The following is a 21,092-nucleotide window of genomic DNA, read 5'->3' as shown; positions in this document are numbered from 1 at the left end:
CCCGCAAGAAGGAGATAACAATTTTAACTTGCTGAGCTGAGTCTCCAGACGAACGAGGTCTCAAAGAAAGAAACAATTTACAATTATTCCTAAAATTCCCAAATTTAAATCGATCTCCAGAGAACAGCTCAGGAATAGGAATCTTAGGCTCTGACATAGGACTGCCAATAACAAAATCCTGAATGCTCTGCACACGAGCAGCAAGCTGATCCACACTAGTAATCAGAGTTTGCACATTCATGTCTGCAGCAGAGTTTCAAGCCATTCAGAGGTAAAGGGGAAGGAAGAAAAAAAAAAAAAAAACTCAGAACTTCTTTTTTCTTTTAATCCCACTTCTGCAATGCATTAACTATTCAGTGGCCTGGCATACTGTTGTGATCCTAATGGCAGAGGATCTCAGGGTCTTCAGCAAAGTCTGCAAACATAAAAACTAGCTCTTAGGGAGGTGGTAACTGAGCTGACCACATACCTGATCCTAGCCCACAAATAATAGCAGCCGGGGAACGTGCCTACGTTGGTTCTAGACGTCTCGCGCCAGCCGGAGATCTAACTAACCCTTTCAGAGAAAATACAGACCTCACTTGCCTCCAGAGAAAGATACCCCAAAGTAGATACAGGCCCCCAACAAATAATAACGGTGAGGTAAGAGGAAAGGGCAAACGTAAGTATGAACTAGATTCAGCAAAGAGAGGCCCACTAAATAATAGCAGAAATATAGAAAGCGGACTTATGTGGTCAGCGAAAAACCCTACTAAAATATCCACGCTGAATATCCAAGAACCCCCGTACCGACTAACGGTATGGGGGGAGAATATCAGCCCCCTAAGAGCTTCCAGCAAAATCAGGAATCACATTATGAACAAGCTGGACAAAAAACAGAATAATACAAATAAACAAAAAACAAGAAAGCAGGACTTAGCTTATGTTGCAAAAATCAGGACCAGTAGACAAGAGCAACCAGACAAGGACTGATTACATGGATGCCAGGCAATGGACTAAGACTCCAGGAAGTTTAAATAGAAACACCCAGAGTCTTAACGAACAGGTGACTACAAACCTGAGGAAAGAGAATCCAAGAACCATACCACGAGTGACCACAAGAGGGAGCCCAAAAGTATAGTTCATAACAGGCACCTAGAGCAATGTGGAAAAACAAATCTGGATAGGCTGTATAGCACCTTGGTTATGGAATGGCAGAGTAGGATATGAAAGATGGCACCTTGGTAATGCAACAGCGGAGCTGTTTATGCAGGATGACAGTGCAGCGCCCCAGGGTCCTGGTCATTGCAGTAATGTCGCTCTGCCACTAAGGGGAGTGATGTTACGTCTGATTGCACTAAAGGAGTTCACCTGACCAGGTATCACGGACACACACTACACTCCACACTCCGGCCACCAGGGGGGGTGGTTCTATCTATTAGGCCACTCCTCACACTTTGGTAAAACTGGAGGTTGGACAGGAAGTTAGGGAGAAAGTAGCTAGGGAGAGCTAGAGAGAGGACCTGTCAGGGGTGGGATCCTGACAGCGGCCTAGGACAGACAGAACATTACGGAGCCGTGCTTGAGTGTTACAGCGGCAGACTCCTAAGAAAGAACACGAAAGCGGAGTATATTGCGGAGAAGTGAGAAGCGAGATCACAGCACAGAGGAGATAGAACCAGAGGGAGTCGTGCCCTTAAGACCGTGGCAACATCCTTCTGAGGCGCGTAGCCGGTGGCCGGAGCACCGAGGAAGTAAGAGACTCTACGTATTACTTCAAACAGTGGCAGGACAGTTAACTATAGGTTGGCTGTCTCACCTAAATCACCTAACGAAGACAAAGGAGGCAATTGTGGGAGAGGGGCGTCTCTAGGGTCCCAGAATAACTCCAGGCCTATCCCGTCATATGGGTGCGTCCTAGCCATATCATCTGGGGGACGGAGAGAGAGAACATCAGAAACAGACACAACAGTTGTGAGGACTATCCCGTGGTGCTCAGCAGGGAGGTACTATAACACACAGGCGCTAGTAGGTAGGCACTGATTTCCACCTGCAAAGAGAACTCTGGATGTGCCTTCGGACCAGCCGGTCTCAGCCAACCCTGTTAGCAGTGCTCTGGATTGAGGATCCCGAAGCCTTCAGTAAAAAGGTAAAGAGACTGCAACCCTGTGTCCTCGTTATTCATCTCGCCTTGCACCACGCACCATCATCACACCTTTCATTGGACGCCCCTTAGCAGGGTCACGGACCGGGTCTAGCCACTGTGACAACCCCGCAGACAGTAGAGCCAAGTTCGCAAACTAGCATCATAGAATAGCTGATCTCATTAAGATGACAAACATTTGGAAGAGCAGAGCCGAGTATGCTGACTGGCAGGGGTGAACTTGTCTGAAGACTCACTTTGGGAGATATGAATCTGAGCCCAACAGTAATACAGAGACTCGGCAGTGATAAGGGTACTGAACTACTTGAAGTCTCAAGCGACTCACTGCTGCCTGAGGCAGCCTTTAAGGCCACCATTATAACTATATGCAAAAGTACAATCCTTCAAGTGACTGTAAAAGATCTGCTTCAAGATTTGTTGACAGCAGGCATTGTGCTTTCAGTTTACATTTTAAGGAGTATACTGAACTCTGAAGGTCTCCAAGACGTTCACCTCTACTGACCCAAAAGCACAAGACTATTCAGCTCCAATATGTTCAAAACTATGCAAATAAGCCACACACATTTTTAAATGCTGTTCTGTGGAACAATTAAACAAATCTGGAAACATTTGGGCCTATGGATGAGTGGTATACCTGGAAGAATAGAATTAAATATATGCTGAAAAGAACACCATTCCTACATTGAAGCATGACAGGTCTCGGTGATAGTTTGGAGCTGCTTTGGTTCCTCAGGCACTGGAAACCTGCAGCATGGGGAGGGCAAGATGAATTGAATCAAGTATCAGGAAATCCTATTAGAAAACATCATGCCCTCTGCGAGGAAGCTGAAGATTGGGTTTCATTAGACCTTCTGATAGGACAATGGTTCCAAATATACCTCAAAGTCTACCACGGTTTGGTTTCAGAAGACGTTCATGAAGATTCTAGAGTAGCCAACACAGTCACTTGACTAGAATACTATAGAAAATCTTTGGTTAAAGTTTAACACAGTGGTGTAGTACACAAATCCAGGAATATTAGTGAACTGAAGGCCATTAGGCATGAGGAATATGCTAAGATTCCTCAGGAACCATGGCAGAAGCTGGTGTCTGGATTGGATATGCGTCATATTTGCAGCAAGTTATAATAGCCAAAGGTGCTCTACTAAGTACTGAAGATGCTTGTAATGAAGGGGTTAAATGAGTCTGAGACTGCAATCAACCAATAAGGCAAAACTACTGTAAATAGCAGAAAGTTTATAACTTTTGCTAAAGAACCTAATTTGCAATGAGATTGAATAATTTTGATTCCAACTGTAGCGTCATAGTCTGACTGGTGAGGACCCTAAGAAGTTCTATTGGAGCGGATGTTTCAGCTACTCTCATAGATGAAGAGTGTGTAATGGTTCATAGGCACAGCTGCACTGCAAAGCATTTGCAATATGTATGTATACTAATGCATTGTGGTTAACAACCCCTATAGGCAGTAACTCATGGATGCCGGTCTGCTGTGGCATATAGCTGTCTGCATGTTTAATACAATATACAACCTATTTGCACAGCTTTATTCCCACGCGCACCCTGTGTAGATGATGCTCTTTAAGTGTCAGATTTTCAATTGTTGAAAGGACTATTTTCTTCTAATGTGCAAAACAGTTATCCCTGCTGGCAATACAAATTTTCCAGTCCAGTGGTGCAGAGAGAAGAAGTCATTTAGTGGAGAAAAAGAGCTTGGATGAATCCGTTACTGTAATATTAAATTGATAGGGAAAAAAAAGAAAATAATGGGTCCTATTTCATTCAACCAAGCTTAAACCTGGAAACCGGAATTTTTGTTCTGGGCAAGTAAAATATTAGCAGATGTCCTTTACGAATACAACAACTCATACTGTAGATTAATAGTTGAATACAGTAATAGTGTAACTCATAATACAAGTGGGGAGCCATGTCCTTGCTGTATCCAACCTTGAGCTCCTACCACTCGACCAGAAGTGACCATAAAGGAAAAATGCACAACTGTCAGATTTTGGACATAAAGCAATCATATTCCACTAAGTTGTATTCTTTCTTATGAGAGTGCTGAACACCAGCCCCACACACTCAAGAAACCTGTGGCATAGATTATATACAGTCCCCCCACTGTCCTCAACCTGCTTGGTGGCAAGGTAGGTGGCCTCTGCTCTTCATGGGAAGTGCAATATCATGGCGGAAACTGTCAGCAGAAGCAGGACTTGCCGATGCCAACTAGTATATCTATTATGGCATAGAGAGGATGGCAGCGGATACATGACGATACACTATGGCTGAGAAACAGGGAATGGTTGAAACCCAAAAGCTGTGGCATCGGAGGAGCAAGGGATTGGTGAGGTAAGTATTAGTCACTTTATTATTTAAGACCAATAATCAGTTTTTGATAATAGTAAAAATTAAATGGGATATAAAAATCTTGTAATAACACATAAATATGGGGTTAAAAATGCAGGTTTTAAGTCTTTATTTTCAGCTGTATAGAACAGGCTCTAAATGCCGCATGATGAGATCTGCAAACCATTTTTAATTGTCACCAATTTTTGTTTTTTTGCAAATAGAGTAGTGAATTGCAGGCTGTGTTGCAGCTAAGGACAAGAAGGCATATTCAGCCTACTCCAATCAGAGCTATTTGTGACCATTACGTCAAATATATATACATATATATTTTTTACAGCCTTCATTTTGCAGGACAAATACCGTAATAACATAGTCTTATAGTAAGAGTTGTTTCGAATGTGGAAATACCAAATATGTTTCCTTTTTATTATTAAAACTTATACATAAGCACAAGCTAATGCTTATCTATACAAAGCTACATATATGTAGATAAAGGGAACTAGTGTGACTGCCATATGTAGAGTCGGGAAGACATTTTTATCCTAGTGTAGGGTATTTAGAAACTGTCTCATGGAGTTTGTGCCTTTCTCTGATCAACATGGTAGGTTGTAGGTTGAACTCAATTGTGTTGTGTCTGCTTTCAACCTTAAAACTGTGAAACATATTGAGCATTCCTGTACAGATGTTGACTCATTTCCATATCACAAGAAAACATGTTAGGTCAAAATAGTAGGATGTCATTACACTTTTTAGTATGTTTTGAATTGGAAGCAGGAAGCCACCAAGAGGTAGATACCAGAAATTCAAGGGTTACAGTTGTTTCTGTGTCCCGATGCCAAAGGGGAACCAAAGGCCTACTGCTACATAATAAACAATTTATAAATGAAACGTGATAGGTTACAGATTTTATCTAAAGCTCTTGGGGGCTAAAGAGCTAACAGTTATGCCTTATGCTGGAACTGGTGGATTAGTATCAATTATATTATGGAGATGTCAATCCGTTTAACCCCTTCGCGATCGGTGGCGTATCAATACATCATCAGTTGTGTCCCTGGCTTTGATGCAGGCTCTGATGCTGAGCCTGCTCCTATTCTGGCATATGACAGCTGATTTAATCAGCTGTCATATGCATCTAATAGATGCGTGAGAAAACGATCACGCAAAATGCGCGTCAGGGGCTGTGGGAAGGCCACATAGGAGTCCAGACTTACTATGGGTGAGTTCATTTTGCCTCATTGATACATGACATATTGGCTTATATGAGAATATGGGGGCTATGGATTCTGAGGAAGGATCCCTCACTATAGGAATACTGATAATTTAGTGACCTTTGATACCTACCCAAGTCGTACTGTGGATGTGTATCCTACCATTAGTGTACTGGTTGGTTTTTCCTCCTTTTTACATGTTGGAATTTTTTATGTATTTCGTCATGTATTTATCTTCAGCTTGTTATTTCTAATATTGGGAATAAAATAAAATATTTATAAAATTTTTATACGCTTTGGTGTCTATGCTCCCTTTTTCGCTGGTGTAGTATTATCTAATAGCAGCCGGTAGAATTGCGATCCACTTGCGGTTATTAACATGTTAAATGCCACTGTCAATCTTCCACAAGTTCAAATCACCCCCTTTTTACCCAATTTACAATAAAACAAACAAAAAATAAAAACATGCACATATTTGGTATCACTGCATTCAAAAATGTCCAATCTATCAAAATATAAAGTAAATTAATCTGATCAGTAAATGGTGTAATGAGAAAAAAAATTGAAACTCCAGACTTTTTTTAGCTGCCGCAACATTGCAGTAACAGGCGATTGAAACATCATATCTACCCCAAAATGGTACCAATAAAAACATCAGCTCGGCACTGAAAAAAATAAGCTCACACCCAACCCCAGATCACGAAAAATTGAGACGCTAAGGGTCTAGGAAATTTTTTCCACTCCAAGATTTATTTTTGCCACTTAAATAAAAAAGAACCTACGCATGTTTGGTATCTGCGTACTCGTACTGACCTGGAGAATCATAATGGCAGGTCAGTTTTAGCATTTAGTAAACATGGTAAAATCAATATTAATTTACCAAAAAGTCCACAAGAAATCTACAGTAAAGGCACTTCATTAGTCATAATTTTCACTTTATCGATCCAATAAGGTTCGAGATACAGAAGAGATCCAATAAAAGATTGAGTTTTATTTAATAAAAATTAAAAATGGTACAAGTGCAGAGTAAGTCACAATAAGGGATATCTACAAGAATCGGAATAATAACAGCGGATATAACCAGGAAAGGAAATAGGCAAGCATTGACTATTTTTATATATATCTATATATTACAAAAATTGCTATAAAAGAGGAAATTCCAAAAATTGATAATTTATTATAACTAGTGTTATCTCATCATGCTCTATATGTACATCAACTGATATAGCAAGTGTACCGTGATAAACTGGTTATTAATATTGATCACCCAATATGAATAGATATTACCATAGCTGAATAACTTTCCATTGCACATAATGTCCACGGCATAACAAAATCTAGTATGGTAAAGAAGGTTTTTGCGGTGATTAATATCCTGCAATATGCTATTATTATATACCTTAAAATTACATCTACCTAATACAAAGGTTATACAAATGGCTGTAAAAGGGGGAAGAAAAACATCAAGGAGCTAGTGCTCTGTGCATTTATCATCTTGTATCAGCCGATTACCATGTAAATGTCCCCTCATTAAAAGTAACTAGATCACAATATCCGCCATTGTAATTTAGGGTGCCGTGCAGAAATAAAGTGCAGTGCCGTGCATCAATGCCAATACCTGTGGGCTCTGTATATCCTTACTGTCCCGAGTCCTGCTGTAGCGATATCCCTTCACCCCGACGCGCGTTTCCCCGGAAGAAGCTGGCGGCGAAACGCGCGTCGGGGGTGAAGGGATATCGCTATAGCAATTTTGGTAATATATAGATATATATAAAAATAGTCAATGTTTGCCTATTTCCTTTCCTGGTTATATCCGCTGTTATTATTCCGATTCTTGTAGATATCCCTTATTGTGACATACTCTGCACTTGTACCATTTTTAATTTTTATTAAATAAAACTCAATCTTTTATTGGATCTCTTCTGTATCTCGAACCTTATTGGATCGATAAAGTGAAAATGGTAAAATCAATGTTGTCATTTAAAAGTACAACTTGCCCCGCAAAAAAGAAGCCCTTACATGGCCATATTGACAGAAAAATAAAAAAAGTTATGGCTCTGAGAAGCAAAAAAACGGAAAATCGCCCAGAGGTCAAAGGGTTAATACTGTCCTTCATTTGATACATGACGTGACAGGAACTACTATCCCCAACACGCATGTTACACATGTCCCAATCCAATTACAAAAAAAAATCATTTACATGTGATCTCTTACATGCTGTAAAAACATTTTACTACATCACTGAACGTTCTCTGACCTTCCATCTCTGGAGCGTGGTACCGAGAAATAACCGATACTCTGCGTATGAAGGAGTAAATGGCTCAAACTCCTGATGGAGCTGACTGCTTAAACAATCTAAGGTTCTATTGCTCTTTTTTCCAGTCTTCTCATAATTAGAAGAAGTAGAATGTAATCCCGCAAGGGCAGGGTCCTCTCCCCTCTGTATCAGTCTGTCATGGTTAGTTTGCTTACTGTAAGTGATATCTGTAATTTGTATGTAACTCCTTCTCATGTACAGCACCATGGAATCAATGGTGTTATGTAAATAAATAATAATAATAATAATAATTTACAGCACTCATATTATCAATAAGTCCTCCAAGAACTACCCTTCACTAACTTTTAGTCTTTACAGCATCTGTTGAATTTTTCACAATTTAGTCAAATCTGCAGGTCTTCATTGTCCCCCCTCTCTTCTCTTTCCTTTTCTACCTCTGCCTATTTCCCTGTTCCTATGTTTTCTATTCTGCCACTCTTTTCTGTTTTGTGCATCTTCACTCCATTGAAGAGAAATTCACGTTTGTTTCTTCTGGAGCACAGTACAGTATGTGAAATCTCCATTCCAACTGGACACTTCTTCTCAATCTTCCCCTGGGGCATGTGCTTTCACTCCTCCCTGCCAGATCCTACTAATCACAGCTCTGCAGTTGATTTAACAGTATAGCGTCCCAGATGCTTAATAACAGTGATTGTCAGCATCTGGCAGAGTGTGGTGAAAGCATTTGCCTCCAGAGAAACTGTGAGGAAATGCCGAGTTGCATTACAAGCAGAGATTTCACATGCTGCACTCCAAAAGCAACAAATGTTAATATCTCTGCAAAGAAGTGATGCAGTGTGAATCAGAAAACAACTGCAGAATCAGCAGAGCTCAGAGATCTTTTACAAAGTATGTAAATAATTTTTTTTAGAAAGTGACAGGATCTCTTTAATGTTGATTAAAAATAAATGTAATTAAAAAAAATACAAACTGTGCTGACTGCTGAGCAATGATTTAATACTTGTACATAAAACTTGGTTAGTACAGTAGTCTTATACTCTGGAAAGTTTAAGTTCAGATATGGTTTGCATTTATATTAGACTGACCACATCTTACATTTTTGGATTTTTAGACATTCGTTTTTTTCTCTTGTTTTTCACTTTTTATTCTGCGTAGGCTTTGAGCTTTGCTACAAGGCTCTCATGTAAACTAACACACTTCTAAGCTAAAAATATTTCTCTCCTCACTTTCTCCTTCATGTGTTTAAGTATTTATGGAACTGTCAGAACTGCAGTCTTCTCTTTTTTTAAACATTAAATAGTGAATATAGTTTTGGCTGACTGCACTTTTCTGAGTTTAGACTGCAGGGAAGTAATGAGGTGTGAGTGAAAGACAGGGATCTTAACAGCTTACACACTCAGCATTTACTATCCACCATTCATTGATATGCAAAATGACTGTTGGAACAATTGTCTGTGCAGAAACAGGATTATAAGTAGGGTTTTCATTCCTTCAAATTGTTTTTTTTAGAACAAGGCTTTAAAGTTAAGTAAGACTCTCAAAGGTCACCCTGGATGAACAGCATCCACTACACCCAAAACTTTCTGACACAGATGACAGAGTATGGCACATGCCGCAAACACATTTTCTTATGTGACTCTCTAGGTCAGTGTTCCCCAACTCGGTCCTCAAGAGCCACCAACAGGTCATGTTTTCAGGATTTCCTTAGTATTGCATAGGTGATGGAATTATTGCCTGTGCAGGTGATGCAATTATCACCTGTGCAATACTAAGGAAATCCTGAAAACATGACCTGTTGGTGGCTCTTGAGGACTGGAGTTGGGGAACACTGCTCTCGGTGTTCCTAATGTGTGTGGGGAACATGGCATCCATCAGCAGACTTCACCTACTGCACACTTATGCTTAAAACCTATAGCTGTGTCCATCACTTTTCTAATCATGCTGTCACGGGTGTGTCAGAGGCTGCACATCTGGCTGCAGAAGGTCTCTGCGGTTGGCCTTGCAGACTAGTGGCCACCTCCCCCGGCCTTAATGGTGTCACCTGGATCTGGGTGTTTATAACGTCCAGCTTCCTGTTGGGAGTTGTGGGTGTTATTTTCTATTTGCACTTCCATGTTGAGGCTTGGAGCTGCAGCAGTCGACTAGTGTCCTCTTTGGAGTTTTAAGGATGACGGTGTTTCTCTCTGAGTCTCCTCAAGCTAAGTTTCCCCTTGTTTTGTGTATCCTAGCCTATCCTGTATGACAATGCCCAATCAAAAGAAGGCAGAGTCGTTCAATAAAAAAAACATCCTTATTAGTGATGAGCGGGTATACTCGTTGCTCGGGTGACCTCCGAGTATTTGTAAGTGCTCGGAGATTTAGTTTTTCTTGACACAGCTGCATGATTTACAGCTGCTAGCCAGCCTGAGTACATGTGGGGGTTGCCTGGTTGCTAGGGAATCCCCACATGTATTCAAGCTGTCTAGCAGCCACAAATCATGCAGCTGAGGCGACGAAAACAAAATCTCCGAGCACTTACAAATACTTGGAGACCACCCGAGCAACGAGTATACTCACTCATCACTAATCCTTATAGAAAGTCAGAACAGGCTGTTTTACTTTGATCTGAGAAGATTGACGTACCCAAAGAAAAAGTCCCAACAGGCATCCATAGTCTGTTTTCATTTCAGAGATTAGAAATGGTGGCAGTTTATCTATACACAGCTGTGAGTGTTGCAGTTCTCTGCACGGCTGGAGGAGAGGGGCACTGGGGCATCAGTCCCTTCATTCTCCAGACTGGTGGGGTCCCACCAATATGGCATAATAATATAGGATGGTAATACCTTCAAATACCTTCAAATTTTACCTATGCTACCAGAGAATTTTACATTTTGAAAACGTATGCTTGACTTTTTATGTGCCCTATGATTTTTTTTTTTAGAAGAATCTGGTATATCATTAAAGAGTCTTCTCTTTGTCTTGTGCTCTGCAGGGTGTGCTCTCCAACATCTCCTCCATCACTGACCTTGGTGGGTTTGATCCTGTTTGGCTCTTCTTGGTAGTAGGAGGAGTGATGTTCATCCTGGGTTTTGCTGGTTGCATTGGAGCGCTCCGGGAAAACACTTTCCTTCTAAAATTTGTAAGTATATTTTTCAAGAACTCGATTGAACTATATTAGTAGATGGGTACATTTTTGCGTTCGTACGGTGTGATTTCAGCTAAAAATAATGTCAGAGGAACAAAACTTTTCTTCAGTCTAGTGAAAGTTCTTTACCTGTCAGTTCCTTACTTTTCAGTAGTGTTTTAGAGTTTGCATATAAAATTAATGCAATGCTGAAACTTGATATCTCTACATTTAATAAAGAAAAACATTTGTAATACTGTATATCTTATTAGCGAAATTCACTTCTTTCTCCTCCTGGATAGATCTTTCAATCTGAATTCATGGATAAAATCTGTGTTCAGTAAAGATGGATTTTACCATTACTGAGATAGGAAATAAACATTGGTGCTTTTAAAATTCTATGGAGTGCGGAGCTAGAGACAGACATAGACATTCAAGTTCTCCTTAAAGGGAAGGTGCCAGCAAAAATTTTTTTTTCCAGCAATTGAAAAAATGTAAAGAATTAATGTTTACACTTTCTTAAAAAATAATATCATTTGTTTATAATTTAGTAAAATATGAAAAATAATTTTAAAAGGTTGAGCACTTCCACTTTTAAACACTAGGGGGAGCAGCTACTGAAATTTGACATAAACCTAGTGTACAACTAGCTCACCTTACTGCACTGCAGTAATTATGGGCAGAGTCTGCTGACGTGTGTGATGTCTCCTCTCCTCCCCTTCTGGGTGTCTGCTAAGGGATAAGAGAGGATGAGATTTAGGAACACATTGAGCAGCCATTTTGTTGGTGACTGCAGAGTTATACTGACAAGTAAACAGTCAGAGGATGGCAGGCAGCAAGAAATCTGGGAGATACAGTACAGACCAAAGGTTTGGACACACCTTCTCATTTAAAGATTTTTCTGTATTTTCACGACTATGAAAATTGTAAATTCACACTGAAGGCATCCAAACTATGAATTAACACATGTGGAATTATATACTTAACAAAAAAGTGTGAAACAACTGAAAATATGTCTTATATTCTAGGTTCTTCAAAGTAGCCACCTTTTGCTTTGATGACTGCTTTGCACACTCTTGGCATTCTCTTGATGAGCTTCAAGAGGTAGTCACCGGAAATGGTCTTCCAACAATCTTGAAGGAGTGCCCAGAGATGCTTAGCACTTGTTGGCCCTTTTGCCTTCACTTTGCGGTCCAGTTCACCCCAAACCATCTCGATTGGGTTCAGGTCTGGTGACTGTGGAGGCCAGGTCATCTGGCATAGCATCCCATCACTCTCCTTCTTGGTCAAATAGCCCTTACACAGCCTGGAGGTGTGTTTGGGGTCATTGCCCTGTTGAAAAATAAATGATGGTCCAACTAAACACAAACCGGATGGAATAGCATGCCGCTGCAAGATGCTGTGGTAGCCATGCTGGTTCAGTATACCATCACACCTCCTCCTCCATGCTTCACGGTGGGAACCAGGGATGTAGAGTCCATCCGTTCACCTTTTCTGCGTTGCACAAAGACACGGTGGTTGGAACCAAAGATCTCAAATTTGGACTCATCAGACCAAAGCACAGATTTCCACTGGTCTAATGTCCATTCCTTGTGTTCTTTAGCCCAAACAAGTCTCTTCTGCTTGTTGCCTGTCCTCAGCAGTGGTTTCCTAGCAGCTATTTTACCATGAAGGCCTGCTGCACAGTCTCCTCTTAACAGTTGTTGTAGAGATGTGTCTGCTGCTAGAACTCTGTGTGGCATTGACGAGATCTATAATCTGAGCTGCTGTTAACCTGTGATTTCTGAGGCTGGTGACTCAGATAAACTTATCTTCAGAGGCAGAGGTGACTCTTGGTCTTCCTTTCCTGGGGCGGTCCTCATGTGAACCAGTTTCTTTGTAGCACTTGATGGTTTTTGCAACTGCACTTGGGGACACTTTCAAAGTTTTTCCAATTTTTTGGACTGACTGACCTTCATTTCTTAAAGTAATGATAGGCACTCGTTTTTCTTAGCTGCTTTTTTCTTGCCATAATACAAATTCTAACAGTCTATTCAGTAGGACTATCAGCTGTGTATCCACCAGACTTCTGCTCAACACAACTGATGGTCCCAACCCCATTTATAAGGCAAGAAATCCCACTTACCTGTGAAGTGAAAACCATTCCCGGTGACTACCTCTTGAAGCTCATCAAGAGAATGCCAAGAGTGCGCAAAGCAGTCATCAAAGCAAAAGGTGGCTACTTTGAAGAACCTAGAATATAGACATATTTTCAGTTGTTTCACACTTTTTTGTTAAGTATATAATTCCACGTGTTAATTCATAGTTTTGATGCCTTCAGTGTGAATGTACAATTTTCATAGTCATGGAAATACAGAAAAATCTTTAACCCCTTCCCGACATTTGACGTACTATCCCGTCGAGGTGGGGTGGGCCCGTATGACCGCCGACGGGATAGTACGTCATAGCCGATCGGCCGCGCTCACGGGGGGAGCGCGGCCGATCGCGGCCGGGTGTCGGCTGCATATCGCAGCTGACATCCGGCACTATGTGCCAGGAGCGGTCACGGACCGCCCCCGGCACATTAACCCCCGGCACACCGCGATCAAACATGATCGCGATGTGCCGGCGATGCAGGGAAGCATCGCGCAGGGAGAGGGCTCCCTGCGGGCTTCCCTGAGCCCCCCGCAGCAACGCGATGTGATCGCGTTGCTGCGAGGGTCTTACCTCCCTCCCTGCCTGCTCCAGACCCGGATCCAAGATGGCCGCGGATCCGGGTCCTGCAGGGAGGGAGGTGGCTTCACAGACGCCTGCTCAGAGCAGGCACTGTGAAGCAGCCTGCACTTCTCGCAGATCGGTGATCTGTCAGAGTGCTATGCAAACTGGCAGATCACCGATCTGTATTGTCCCCCCCTGGGGCAAAGTAAAAAAGTAAAAAAAAAAATTTCCAAATGTGTAAAAAAAAATAAAAAAAAATATTACAAAATAATGAAAAAAAAAAAAAATATTATTCCCATAAATACATTTCTTTATCTAAATTAAAAAAAAAAAAACAATAAAAGTACACATATTTAGTATCGCCACGTCCGTAACGACCCAACCTATAAAACTGCCACACTAGTTAACCCCTTCAGTAAACACCGTAAGAAAAAAAAAAAAAAAACGAGGCAAAAAACAACGCTTTATTACCATACCGCCGAACAAAAAGTGGAATAACACGCGATCAAAAAGACTGATATAAATATCCATGGTACCGCTGAAAACGTCATCTTGTCCCGCAAAAAACAAGCCGCCATACAGCATCATCAGCAAAAAAATAAAAAAGTTATAGTCCTGAGAATAAAGCGATACCAAAATAATTATTTTTTCTATAAAATAGTTTTTATCGTATAAAAGCGCCAAAACATAAAAAAAATGATATAAATGAGATATCGCTGTAATCATACTGACCCGACGAATAAAACTGCTTTATCAATTTTACCAAACCCGGAACGGTATAAACGCCTCTCCCAAAAGAAATTCATGAATAGCAGGTTTTTGGTCATTCTGCCTCACAAAAATCGGAATAAAAAGCGATCAAAAACGGTCACGTGTCCGAAAATTTTACCAATAAAAACGTCAACTCGTCCCGCAAAAAACAAGACCTCACATGACTCTGTGGAGCAAATGTGGAAAAATTATAGGTCTCAAAATGTGGAGACGCAAAAACTTTTTTGCTATAAAAAGCGTCGCTGGTTTCACACTTGCGTTTTTGTCTGCAGCGTTTTTTGCACAAAAAAACGCATGCGTTTTTTCCCTATATTTAACATTGAAAACGCATGCGGTTTTTTTGTACGCGTTTGGTCGCGTTTTCAAACGCATGCGGTTTTTTTCTGCATGCGTTCATTTTCAGAAATACAACCTGCAGTATTTTCTTGCGTTTTTAAGCACATGCGTTTGTTTGCGTTAAAAACGCATGCATTTTTATCGAAAAAAACAGAAAACACACTGAAAAGCCACCCACCACCATCAAGGTGATAGAGATCCAAACCCTAACCCTAACTCTACCCCTAACCTCACCCCTAACCGTTTAATGAACATTTTCTGACAGTCATAGTGCCACGTATTTCAGTGCCACGTATTTCAGTGCCACGTATTTCAGTGCCACGTATTTCAGTGCCACGTATCACGTATTTCAGTGCCACGTGTTTCAGTGCCACGTATTTCAGTGCCACGTATCACGTATTTCAGTGCCACATATTTTAGTACCACGTATTTCAGTTGCACGTATTTCAGTGCCACGTATTTCAGTGCCACGTATTTCAGTGCCACGTATTTAAGTGCCACGTATCACGTATTTCAGTGCCACGTATTTCAGTGCCACGTATTTCAGTGCCACGTATTTCAGTGCCACGTATTTAAGTGCCACATATCACATATTTCAGTGCCACTTATTTCAGTGCCACGTATTTCAGTGCCACGTATTTCAGTGCCACGTATTTCAGTGCCACGTGTTTCAGTGCCACGTATTTAAGTGCCACGTATCACGTATTTCAGTGCCACGTATTTCAGTGCCACGTATTTCAGTGCCACGTATTTCAGTGCCACGTATTTCAGTGCCACGTATTTCAGTGCCACGTATTTAAGTGCCACATATCACATATTTCAGTGCCACTTATTTCAGTGCCACGTATTTCAGTGCCACGTATTTCAGTGCCACGTATTTCAGTGCCACGTATTTCAGTGCCACGTGTTTCAGTGCCACGTGTTTCAGTGCCACGTATTTAAGTGCCACGTATCACGTATTTCAGTGCCACGTATTTCAGTGCCACGTATTTCAGTGCCACGTATTTCAGTGCCACGTATTTCAGTGCCACGTATTTAAGTGCCACATATCACATATTTCAGTGCCACTTATTTCCGTGCCACATATTTCAGTGCCACGTATTTCAGTGCCACGTATTTCAGTGCCACGTGTTTCAGTGCCACGTATTTAAGTGCCACGTATCACGTATTTCAGTGCCACGTATTTCAGTGCCACGTATTTCAGTGCCACGTATTTCAGTGCCACGTGTTTCAGTGCCACGTATTTAAGTGCCACGTATCACGTATTTCAGTGCCACGTATTTCAGTGCCACGTATTTCAGTGCCACGTATTTCAGTGCCACGTATTTCAGTCACGTTTAGGGTTAGGGTTAGGGGTAGGGTTAGGGTTAGGGCTAGGGTTGGAGGTAAAGTTAGGGTTGGGGCTAAAGTTAGGGTTGGGGCTAAAGTTAGGGTTAGGGTTTGGATTACATTTACGTTTGGATTAGGGTTGGGATTAGAATTATGGGTGTGTCAGGGCTAGGGGTGTGGTTAGGGTTTCCGTTGGGATTAGGGTTAGGGGTGTGTTTGGGTTAGGGTTTCAGGTAGAATTGGGGGGTTTCCACTGTCCAGGCACATCAGGGGCTCTCCAAGCGCGACATGGCGTCCAATCTCAATTCCAGCCAATTCTGCGTTGAAAAAGTAAAACAGTGCTCCTTCCCTTCCGAGCTCTCCCGTGCGCCCAAAAAGGGGTTTACCCCAACATATGTGTTATCAGCGTACTCGGGACAAATTGAACAACAACTTCTGGGGTCCAAGTTCTCTTGTTATCCTTAGGAAAATAAAAATTTGGGGGGCTAAAAATCATTTTTGTGGGAAAAAAAAGATGTTTTATTTTCACGGCTCTGCATTATAAACTGTAGTGAAACACTTGGGGGTTCAAAGTTCTCACAACACATCTAGATAAGTTCCTTGGGAGGTCTAGTTTCCAATATGGGGTCACTTGTGGGGGGTTTGTACTGTTTGGGTACATCAGGGGCTCTGCAAATGCAACGTGACGCCTGCAGACCAATCCATTTAAGGCTGCATTCCAAATGGCGCTCCTTCCCTTCCGAGCTCTGTCATGCGCCCAAACAGTGGTTCCCCCCGACATATGGGGTATCAGCGTACTCAGGACAAATTGGACAACAACTTTTGGGGTCTAATTTATCCTGTTACCCTTGTGAAAATACAAAACTGGGGGCTAAAAAATCATTTTTGAGAAAAAAAAAAAGAATTTTTATTTTCACGGCTTTGCGTTATAAACTGTAGTGAAACACTTGGGGGTTCAAAGCTCTCAAAACACATCTAGATAAGTTCCTTAGGGGGTCTACTTTCCAAAATGGTGTCACTTGTAGGGATTTTCAATGTTTAGGCACATCAGGGGCTCTCCAAACGCAACATGGCGTCCCATCTCAATTCCAGTCAATTTTGCATTGAAAAGTCAAATGGCGCTCCTTCCCTTCCAAGCTCTGCCATGCGCCCAAACAATGGTTTACACCCACATATGGGGTATCAGCGTACTCAGGACAAATTGCACAACATTTTTTGGGGTCCAATTTCTTCTCTTACCCTTGGGAAAATAAAAAATTGGGGGCAAAAAGATCATTTTTGTGAAAAAATATGATTTTTTATTTTTACGGCTCTGCATTATAAACTTCTGTGAAGCACTTGGTGGGTCAAAGTGCTCACCACACATCTAGATAAGTTCCTTAGGGGGTCTACTTTCCAAAATGGTGTCACTTGTAGGGAGTTTCAATGTTTAGGCACATCAGGGGCTCTCCAAACGCAACATGGCGTCCCATCTCAATTCCAGTCAATTTTGCATTGAAAAGTCAAATGGCGCTCCTTCCCTTCCAAGCTCTGCCATGCGCCCAAACAATGGTTTACACCCACATATGGGGTATCAGCGTACTCAGGACAAATTGCACAACATTTTTTGGGGTCAAATTTCTTCTCTTACCCTTGGGAAAATAAAAAATTGGGGGCGAAAAGATCATTTTTGTGAAAAAATATGATTTTTTATTTTTACGGCTCTGCATTATAAACTTCTGTGAAGCACTTGGTGGGTCAAAGTGCTCACCACACATCTAGATAAGTTCCTTAGGGGGTCTACTTTCCAAAATGGTGTCACTTGTAGGGAGTTTCAATGTTTAGGCACATCAGGGGCTCTCCAAACGCAACATGGCGTCCCATCTCAATTCCAGTCAATTTTGCATTGAAAAGTCAAATGGCGCTCCTTCCCTTCCAAGCTCTGCCATGCGCCCAAACAATGGTTTACACCCACATATGGGGTATCAGCGTACTCAGGACAAATTGCACAACATTTTTTGGGGTCCAATTTCTTCTCTTACCCTTGGGAAAATAAAAAATTGGGGGCGAAAAGATCATTTTTGTGAAAAAATATGATTTTTTATTTTTACGGCTCTGCATTATAAACTTCTGTGAAGCACTTGGTGGGTCAAAGTGCTCACCACACATCTAGATAAGTTCCTTAGGGGGTCTACTTTCCAAAATGGTGTCACTTGTAGGGAGTTTCAATGTTTAGGCACATCAGGGGCTCTCCAAACGCAACATGGCGTCCCATCTCAATTCCAGTCAATTTTGCATTGAAAAGTCAAATGGCGCTCCTTCCCTTCCAAGCTCTGCCATGCGCCCAAACAATGGTTTACACCCACATATGGGGTATCAGCGTACTCAGGACAAATTGCACAACATTTTTTGGGGTCCAATTTCTTCTCTTACCCTTGGGAAAATAAAAAATTGGGGGCAAAAAGATCATTTTTGTGAAAAAATATGATTTTTTATTTTTACGGCTCTGCATTATAAACTTCTGTGAAGCACTTGGTGGGTCAAAGTGCTCACCACACATCTAGATAAGTTCCTTAGGGGGTCTACTTTCCAAAATGGTGTCACTTGTAGGGAGTTTCAATGTTTAGGCACATCAGGGGCTCTCCAAACGCAACATGGCGTCCCATCTCAATTCCAGTCAATTTTGCATTGAAAAGTCAAATGGCGCTCCTTCCCTTCCAAGCTCTGCCATGCGCCTAAACAATGGTTTACACCCACATATGGGGTATCATCGTACTCAGGACAAATTGTACAACAACTTTGGGGGTCCATTTTCTCCTGTTACCCTTGGTAAAATAAAACAAATTGGAGCTGAAATAAATTTTGTGTGAAAAAAAGTTAAATGTTCATTTTTATTTAAACATTCCAAAAATTCCTGTGAAACACCTGAAGGGTTAATAAACTTCTTGAATGTGGTTTTGAGCACCTTGAGGGGTGCAGTTTTTAGAATGGTGTCACACTTGAGTATTTTCTATCATATAGACCCCTCAAAATGACTTCAAATGAGATGTGGTCCCTAAAAAAAAATGGTGTTGTAAAAATGAGAAATTGCTGGTCAACTTTTAACCCTTATAACTCCGTCACAAAAAAAAATTTTGGTTCCAAAATTGTACTGATGTAAAGTAGACATGTGGGAAATGTTACTTATTAAGTATTTTGCGTGACATATGTCTGTGATTTAAGGGCACAAAAATTCAAAGTTGGAAAATTGCAAAATTTTCGCCAAATTTCCATTTTTTTCACAAATAAACGCAAGTTATATCGAATAAATTTTACCTTTAACATGAAGTACAATATGTCACGAGAAAACAATGTCAGAATCGCCAAGATCCGTCAAAGCGTTCCAGAGTGATAGCCTCATAAAGGGACAGTGGTCAGAATTGTAAAAATTGGCCCGGTCATTAACGTGCAAACCACCCTTGGGGGTGAAGGGGTTAAATGAGGTGTGTCCAAACTTTTGGTCTGTACTGTATGTGGTGGAGGGAGCAGGGTGACAGCAGCACAGAGTATTTCAGAAGAGCAGTGTGCAGGTCTATGGGGGGCACCATGTTCGGTGCGCGGAACAGCCAGGGATTTACATAGAGAACTGTCTTTTATACACATGGATGGACCGTCTGCTCCACAAAAATCCAGGAAACATTTCTGCTGATTGATGGCCTGTTCTGATCCAGACATTGCATGCAAAAACCCTATTCCCCTCCTCAGATCCTGTCCTGGCGATGTGTGAAAGCGAGGCGACAGGTGCAGTATGGGGTGACGCTGGGAAGCAGACTGGGGGGAAATGTAGCCATATAGTAATGATAAAAATGAGACCCTTCTATTCAGCTGCCTCACCTGCCCTTCCCTGACTGCACCTAACTTCCCCCTCTATTACCCCAGACCTGCGCGCAGGTGCTCAGCCAGAACCACCCTAGAATGTGTCCCCTTTCTGAAGATAATACCACCATATAATCACACATAATACTGCCATATAGATCACACATAATACCGCCATATAGATCACACATAATACTGTCATATAGTTCCCACATACCACCATATAGATCACACATAATGCCGCCAGTGTTCTCACATACCACCATATGCTTCTCACATAAAACCGCCATACACATCACACATACCGTCATATAGATCACACAATACCACCATGTAGATCACCCATAATACCGCCATATAGAACTTACATAATACCGCCATATACTTCTCACACATGCCACCATATAGATCACACATATCGCCATATAGATCACACAATACTTGGCGGCATCATGTGTGATCTATATGACAGTATTATGTAATAAATATATATGGCGGCATAATATGGGGTCTTTATGGGAGTATTATGTGTTAAATATATATGGCGGCATTATATGTGATCCATATGGCATTGTGCTGGTCTAGAGAGGTCACAGAGAGATGTATGGTGGAGGGAGCAGGGTGACAGGAGCACAGAGTATCAAACATGATCGCAGTGTTCCGGCGGTATAGGGAAGCATCGCGCAGGGAGGGGGCTCCCTGCGTGCTTCCCTGAGACCCCCGGAGCAACGCGATGTAATCGCGTTGCTCCGAGGGTCTCTTACCTCCTCCTCCCTGCAGCAGGCCCAGATCCAAGATGGCCGCGGCATCCGGGTCCTGCAGGGAGGTGGCTTCACTGCGCCTGCTCAGAGCAGGCGCCGGGAAGCCTCCAGGAGCTGTGCACGTCAGATCGCCGATCAAAGCAAAAGTGGCAGATCGGCGATCTTACACTATAACATCATGCCCTCCCCTGGGGCAATGTTATAGTGTAAAAAAAAAAAGTGAACACCGTAAAAAAAAAGAAAAAAAGGAGGCAAAAAACAACGCTTTATTATCATACCGCCAAAT

General features: G+C 41.7%; 1 protein-coding gene across 1 annotated transcript in view; it reads left to right on the top strand.

The window, feature by feature from the left end:
• TSPAN5 (tetraspanin 5) overlaps window positions 1–21,092 on the top strand; it is a 207,313-nt gene that overhangs the window by 141,312 nt on the left and 44,909 nt on the right. The window contains exon 3 of the mRNA XM_077277442.1: window positions 10,947–11,093. Within this exon, the coding sequence (XP_077133557.1) occupies window positions 10,947–11,093 (147 nt within the window). The remainder of the gene's footprint in view (window positions 1–10,946; window positions 11,094–21,092) is intronic.

This window comes from Ranitomeya variabilis, chromosome 1 (genome assembly GCF_051348905.1).
Source record: "Ranitomeya variabilis isolate aRanVar5 chromosome 1, aRanVar5.hap1, whole genome shotgun sequence".
In the NCBI taxonomy this organism is placed as follows: domain Eukaryota; kingdom Metazoa; phylum Chordata; class Amphibia; order Anura; family Dendrobatidae; genus Ranitomeya; species Ranitomeya variabilis.
The sequence above is the reverse complement of the archived record's forward strand: the minus strand, read 5'-3'. Positions and strand labels throughout refer to the sequence as shown.